The sequence below is a fragment of the Lonchura striata genome, chromosome 12, assembly GCF_050655825.1.
Source record: "Lonchura striata isolate lonStrDom1 chromosome 12, ASM5065582v1, whole genome shotgun sequence".
Lineage (NCBI taxonomy): Eukaryota > Metazoa > Chordata > Aves > Passeriformes > Estrildidae > Lonchura > Lonchura striata.
This window is the reverse complement of record NC_140714.1, coordinates 17773900-17781041: the sequence shown is the minus strand read 5'-3', so window position 1 is coordinate 17781041 and position 7142 is coordinate 17773900. Positions and strand designations below refer to the sequence as shown.

Below are 7142 nucleotides of genomic sequence, written 5' to 3'. Positions count from 1 at the left end.
GGCAGTTAACTTTTTTTTTCCTGATTTCAGGCTACAGCTGTTGGAGTTAGTGGGGGGAAATGTGTTGTCATATGGAATAGCTTCATTTATTTTGACAAAAACCAGTCTTTCAGTCTTCATGGTGTGAAGGTAATGGTGGGTAGTGAAAAGAACTGCCTGTTGGATTACTCAATCTGTTGGCACCTACCAAAGGTGTCAGCATTTTACACAAAGAAAAAAGATAGACAATAACTGAAACAAAAGGCTTCTAGGATTCTCTCTGGTAACAAGTGCATGTCTGTTTATAAAACCTTATTTGAGTTCTGGGGGATAAAGTACTTTTTACAGAACATTTCTTTTATATAAACTTAATTTTAAAAACAATGCTTTTTATATAGTAAAGGAGATGCTTTACTGCATGTATTGAAGCAATATCTAAAGCTCCTAAATTTGTTAGAAATGTAATTTAACAATAAATTTCCTACCTCCCAGTCTGGAAAAGACAAACTGTATGACCACAGAGAGTGGAAAGAGCAGCTCCCCTTCCTGACAAATTCAGGGTGGGATTGCCCCTTCTGTATTTGCACTCCCAGGCTCCCTTCAAGGGTGGGATCTGCTTAAGTCCAGTCCCATAGAGTAGAGAAAATGATTCATTCTTGAAAACTCCACTATTGCTTTGATAGTCTGTTTTAAAGGTCTGTTTTACTTTTTTCCTTCTGGTAGATAATGAATTTAAACTGTAGCAGAGAGCTCTGAAGGAATTGTTTCCTGTATCTGATTTCTGAAACTGTACAAGTCTCTGTATTTGCTCGGGTCCTGCTGATCTTCTCCACTGTGATGAATCTACACAGGACTCTTTCAAGCTTGCCATGCTGGTGTGGCAGCCTTTGCACCTTGGCAGAACCTGCCAACTGATGCTGGCAGGTAGCACTTGATCTACCTTGCACTTGAATTGACAAATACTTCAGTTTTCTTTGGTTTGGTGTTTGGTTTTGGTTGTTTATTTTTTTAATTTTAGATTTTGCAGCTTTATCATTTTACAGAACAATGACATTTAATTTTCTAGATACAAAACCAATTGTCATAAAGTCACACTGCAAAATCTTTTGTCTTGGGAGAGCAGCAAAGATAAAGTGGCAAAGTATACTGAGTATACTGGCTTTAAAAAGCTTTTCTTCCTATTCTAGAAAAGCAATTGGACTTCTTTCCATCTCTCCTGAACTTCCTGTTCTTCATCAGTAACCTCCCAACAGATAATGGTTGTCCTTATATCCTTTCAAAATCTCCCCATCTCTATCATGGGCAGGAGGCTGGAATTCTTTTGTTCTGACCTCAGATAAAAAGTCTTGGGACATGACAGTGAGAAATACATAAGGCAATTGTTAGAGGGCTGTTTTGGGGTCTAATAACTACACTGGGCACTGTTATTTTAAGCTTCTGAGTTGTAATAAACCAAACAACATTCAAAGGAAGAACTGTCAAATGTGGAGACAAAACTGTCCTGAGGATGAGTGTGAGGGTGGTTAATGTCTGTCTCCTCCGGGCACTTCAGCTGACCATTGAAATGTGCTTTGTGTTTATTCAGCGGTGTCACCATTGCTAATTTTCTTCCTTCACTGAGGATTCGGGCATGGCAATGCCCCTGTAACAAAGCAGTGCCTTCACTTTCATCCTGGTTTTCCCCAGAGAGGTCTTGAGGAAAATGTCAGTTCACCTGAAGCAGGTTTTGAATTTCTCCAGTGCAAGAGAATCCATGTGGATGCAACACTTTAGTCAGAGAAAGAGAAGCCAGATAAACTTTCCCAGGTGTTGTTGTGGGGAGTTTTGAGATGCCTGAGAGAAAGACTAAAAACAACCTTGCAGCTGGTGTTTTGAACGTCTGTTTTCTCATCAGATGTTTAGCAAAGGGTGTCTTGTGAATTAGCCAATGATGTCAGGGGTTGCTGATTAAATGACTAATCAGGTCCACCTGTAATAGAACGGTGTATAAAATAATGGGTTTCTAATAAACTCCGATTAACCTTCTGAAGAGACCTAGAGTCCATGTGTGGCCTCAGTTCCACTCCTGACTCAATGCACAATCTCTGTGTGACTGCCCCCTGCCAGGGGCAGGAGCAGAGATTTCCCTTGGCCGGGGCTGGAGCCCTGGAGTGGCAGTGCCTGAACAGCACCTTACTGCCAACAGTACCAGCCTCGATGGCTGCCCCAGGGCGTGGCATTCGGCCCTGCACTTGCTGCAGGAGTCCCTGCCTGGGTTCCCTCCTGGCCAAACCTTCGCACCCATCTCAGAACCTGGGCAGTTACCAAGGGGGCCGCCTCAAGTGGTTGCCAGGGACCTGAGGCCATGGCTGCCCCAATTGTGGATGCACGATGCTGATGTCAGAGTGGCCATTGTGACCCGTGCAAGCAAGGTCACAAAAGGGAAGGCTGGGCTCAGGCCTTGTGTCAGTGCGACCTGACAACGGGAGGAGAAGGCAGGGCAGGGACGCTGCTGCTCAGGGACCAGCGGAGCCCCACAGCTCGGGGCTCTGGGCCTGTGCTGCAGGCTCCCCTGCCTCTCCCTGCCCAGAATCAGCAGAGCAACAGCCAGAGCGGACTGCGGTGTTCCTCGAGGCGACGACGGGAGGAGAAGGCGGACAGGAGCAGGGCTCACGCAGGGCTCAGCAGGGACTAGTGCCCTCGTGGCTCTGGGCCTGTTCTGCAAACTCCCCACACTCTTCTGTCTCCCAGACAGAGAGAGAACCAGCACCTGGAGGAGACTGTGACCTTTCTGGACAGGGACTCACCGCTGACGGCTGCCATGTGCGACAGCAAGCAGGAGGGCCCTGGTGCCAGGGAGCCAGGTGAGGGCAAAGCCGCCCTCCCAGAGCCGGGCCCAGGGGCTCCTGTGGCAGGCGTTGTGTGGGGCCCGGAGCAGAGGCAGGGGGAGGCAGGAGCTGCTCAGCCATGCCGCGGCTGGGAGCCTCCTTCCTCCCCAAGTGGGGCCCAGCTGGGCCAGGGGACAGCTCTTGGGACACCCGTGCCCACAATGGCCCCTGCTCTCCAAGGCCTCCAGCCCTGCCCATCAGCCAGGCAGGCAGGCAGGGACAGAGCAGCCCTTGGGGCCGATGCTGCTGCAGCCAAAGAGCCCCGCAGAGGTGCTCATGCCCGCTGCCATTGGCTCTGTGCCCTGCAGTGTGCATGCTGTGTCGCCGTGCAGAGGCTGATCCGGACATCTGCGGTGACAAACTGGAGAAGTGTGGAATATGTGCCCACGTGTTCTGCCTGGTGAGTGGCTCTGGAAGCTCCCTCCACCATTGCAATGGGCAGTTCCTGCCCCTCTCTCCTCATCTGCTCCTCCTTTCTGCTGCAGTTCTTTGCCACTCTACTTTTTCCTCAAGAGAAGGACCATGTTGGGCTCATGAGAATTCTTCCTAGAGATATCCAAATTGCAGTGCGGCGGGCAGCACAAAAGGTGAGAGTCCGATGCAGGCAGGGAGATTTGTGCCAAGTGAGGTTTGCCAGAGCTTAGCCCAGACACTTGGAAGGAAAGGCCTGCCCTTCTGGCCAGTTGTGGGACAAAGTCTGGCTCCCAGCAGCTGCACAGAGGCTCTCACACAGGAGCCCCCCTCCTCCACCAGACGGCTGTGTGGGCTGAGACCCAGCAGTGGCCACATCCTGCACCCTGCCCGGAGCGCTGGGGCTGCCTGGGGAGGCCCCGAGGCTGCTGCTGATGGGGCTGCTTGGCTCTTCCCAGCGCTGCTGCGTCTGTGGCCAGAGCGGGGCAACCATCATGTGCTGCAAGGAGGGCTGTGACAGATGGTTCCACCTGCCCTGTGCCAAGGAGGGCAGCTGCGTCACACAGTACATTCCACAGTTCAGGTACCTCCTCCCCACTCCTGGTCACCCCTGGCAGAAGATCCAACATTTCTCACTTTGCCCATCCATTTTCCTCCAGCTCCTTCTGCCCTGTGCACCGTCCCAAGCAGAACGTGGAGGCAACTCCAGAGCCAGGCACCGATTGTCTCATCTGCATGGAGCCAGTGGAGGATAGAAAGACTTTCAGAACCCTGGTGTGCTCAGCGTGCAAAAGGGCCTGGTTCCACAGGGACTGCATCCAGGTAGGAGCCCTCCCCTCAGCCCCAGGGCACAGCAGGTGCTCAGCAGCACCAGGGCCTTGCTCACCCTGCTTCTGTTTGCCCTGCAGGGACAGGCCATGTGTGCTGGTGCTTTATATTTTCGGTGCCCCCTGTGCAGAGACCGGATGGTATTCACTGTCGAAATGTTCATCCTGGGGATCCGAATCCCCTTCAGGTTGGTGTCCTTCTGCCTGCCGCACAGGACAGGAGCTGCAAGGTCTGTGCTCTGCCAGGCCCTGCCATACCAGTCCTGTCCCTGCCCTGTCCCGTGAGTCTGGGCTTTAGCTTCACGCACGCCTTGGAAAAGTACGGGACGAACAGCAGGGACAACCTATACCTCTGTGAGGGGAGGGCAGCAGAAACTCATCAGCTTTTCCTTTCTCCATCAGACAGCCAACATGGGAGGACAACCATGCTTACGCGGATCTAGGAGAGAGGCACAGCAGGTGCAATGCCAGGGATTGCCTTTACCCGGGAGGCAGGGAGGAGGCAGAGGAAGAGGGGTAAGTTGGGGAGCGGCACCTGAGGCTCTGCAGGGTAGCCGTGTCATTTCAAGGGCTCAAAGAGAAAAGAACTAGAAGAGCTTGGCCGGACAATCAATTTGTCCTCAGTGTCATAAACCCATTTGCATCCCCAGGCCCTGGGAACTGCTCCTGTGCTCCTCCTGCGCTGCGGAGGGCACCCACAGGTGCTGCTCTGGCCTGAAAAACAGCGTACAGAGCTGGGAGTGTGACAGCTGTGCTGGTCTTGAAACGAGTATGAGGCAAAGCACCCGGTGTCCCTGGGCTGGGGGCAGTGCCCAGGCTGGGCCTGGCAGAGCCCGTCTGCTCCTGAAGGGCTGGGGTTCTGCTCTGGCCAGGCTTGCCTTGGGCCTGGGTGGTCTTTGACATTCCTGTTTGTCCTTACAGCCTCCAGGGATGAGCCAGAGCTCAATGGCCCCATCCCGACCAGTCAGTCAGGACTGGAGCCTGCTCACGGCTCCACAGAATCTGAGGCCATCAGCCCCAGCTTCCATGGCCCGGTACCATCGGGGCAGGATCCCCAGGCTTCATCCGCAGAGACCAGCAGCCACAGCAGCCAGCAACGCACAGCACGGCAGCAGTCTCTGCCATCTCCCTCGCTGGACACCAGCAGCCCCAGCAGAACAAGGTCAATGTACAGCAGCACCCCTGAGCTTGAGGACAGGGGCCATTCTAGACATACTGGGCCTGGCCGCAGGCGCACCCGCTCCCGCCAGCAAGGTCGGGCCTCAGATGGACCAGTCCGATCGAGGAGTCGCTGTGACATGCGCAGCATGACAAGACCAAGGACTGAGAGGCCCAGGCGTAGGGAGACACCTTCACAGGCATCCCCCAGATGCACCTGCTCCCACCAGCAAGATTGGGCCCTAAGTCCACTTGTCCAGTTGAGGACTCGCCGTGACAGCAGCCAAAGGACAGCACCAAGGACTGAGACGCCCAGGCAAAGAGAGACATCGCCAGGGACGTCCCGCAGACACAGCCGCTCCCGCCAGCAAGGTCAGGCCCTAAGTCCACCTGTCCGGTCCAGGAGTCGCCGTGACAGCAGCCACAGGACAGCACCAAAGACTGAGACACCCAGGCAAAGGGAGACATCGCCAGGGACGTCCCGCAGACACAGCCGCTCCCGCCAGCAAGGTCAGGCCCTAAGTCCACCTGTCCGGTCCAGGAGTCGCCGTGACAGCAGCCACAGGACAGCACCAAGGACTGAGACGCCCAGGCAAAGGGAGACATCGCCAGGGACGTCCCCCATACACAGCCGCTCCCGCCAGCAAGGTCATGCCCTAAGTCCACCTGTCTGGTCCAGGAGTCGCCGTGACAGCAGCCACAGGACAGCACCAAGGACTGAGTGGCCCAGGCAAAGGGATACTCCGTCAGGAACGTCCCCCAGACGCAGCCGCTCCCGCCTGCAGCGCCGGGCCTCGGATCAACCTCTCCGGTCCAGGAGTCGCCAGGACAGGAGCAGGAGGAGAGCAGCAAGCGCTGAGAGGCCCAGGCGCACGGGAACACCGTCAGAGAGTTCCCATAGGAGCAACCGCTCCCACCAGCAGCATCAGGCCTCAACTGGGACCTCCAACAGCAGCACGTAGCTTCATCTTTTCTTTCTAGTCCATCTGTTTGCTGCCAAAAGTGAAGGTGAGAACAGTCAATACAGAGACCTTGAGATTTGAAGGTCAGTGAGAAAACCGTATTAGCTCTTGACATTTCTACTGGCAGGAAAGTCGTATTGTGCTAAAGCCCTTGATTTCTGTCTTACCATGTATTAAGTGAAAAGTCACTTAAATGATGTGGCTAATGAAAAAGGACTTTTGTTCCGGCCTTTTGACTCCAAGCTGAGATGTTTCCCCACTGCTCACTCTTGTAAAGTGAACCTCTCCTTTATGGGCCTTTCATACAGTTAGGGAGGCGTTCAGAGCAAGGTGGCTCCTTGGGAAGCTGTCTTTGGAAAGGATGTGCGTTGTTTTGCTATCCTTGAACAATCTCATTTCAGTTTAAAGGACTTGTTTGGTGCTTCAAAGAACAAAACAGAAAAGATTGTGGAAATACCCTGGGACAAAGAGGATGTACAGGACCCTGCCCCCAGATGACCATTTGGGACATTTGCCCGAGAACGACGCATCTCAGGAGTCAAGCGCGTTCAAGTTTTCCTTCTTTGGAGACACAGAGGAGTTGGGCATCAAAGAAGGTAACAGCAGGACCCTTCTCACAGTGCCATTTCTAAGGAAGAGCTTCTGGCAGGCACTGTAGAGCATTGTGGTGTAAAGAAGGTCAGGACGAAGGAGATTTTTTACAGCAGAAGACAGTAAGTAGGCAGAAGCATTTTGATCTTCATTTCTGCTTGCCAAGGCTGTGGTACATGAATGAGAGGTAACTCATGCTTGCATCTCAGGAATTCTGAAAGGCATGCTTTGAGAAGGCATTGGGGATTTTGCTGAGTGGTGAAAAACTTTGTTGTCAAGCCCTGAATCTCGCAAACAGGGAGAAAGATGGCACACCAGTCATATCAAGTTTCAGAGAACCCAACAAG

The 7142-nt window shown here is 53.2% G+C and overlaps 1 protein-coding gene across 1 annotated transcript; it reads left to right on the top strand.

The window, feature by feature from the left end:
• Window positions 1-2688: 2688 nt before the first annotated feature.
• Window positions 2689-6337, top strand: LOC144247031 (E3 ubiquitin-protein ligase PHF7-like). Its single transcript, XM_085590753.1, has 10 exons — window positions 2689-2822; window positions 3155-3246; window positions 3332-3433; window positions 3716-3840; window positions 3917-4079; window positions 4166-4276; window positions 4491-4600; window positions 4735-4853; window positions 5006-5444; window positions 5859-6337. The coding sequence occupies exons 1-10, from the start codon at window positions 2780-2782 to the stop codon at window positions 6202-6204; spliced, it is 1650 nt and encodes a 549-aa protein (XP_085446879.1). The 5' UTR covers window positions 2689-2779; the 3' UTR covers window positions 6205-6337.
• Window positions 6338-7142: the final 805 nt, after the last annotated feature.

What these genes read in the sequence shown, in the direction of transcription:
- LOC144247031 (XM_085590753.1), top strand. Translation starts at nt 2,780, where the DNA reads ATGTGCGACAGCAAGCAGGAGGGCCCTGGTGCCAGGGAGCCAG. An exon ending in CAGTACATTCCACAGTTCAG is followed by an intron (nt 3,841 to 3,916) that starts GTACCTCCTCCC and finishes ATTTTCCTCCAG; the next exon opens with CTCCTTCTGCCCTGTGCACC. An exon ending in TCCACAGGGACTGCATCCAG is followed by an intron (nt 4,080 to 4,165) that starts GTAGGAGCCCTC and finishes TTTGCCCTGCAG; the next exon opens with GGACAGGCCATGTGTGCTGG.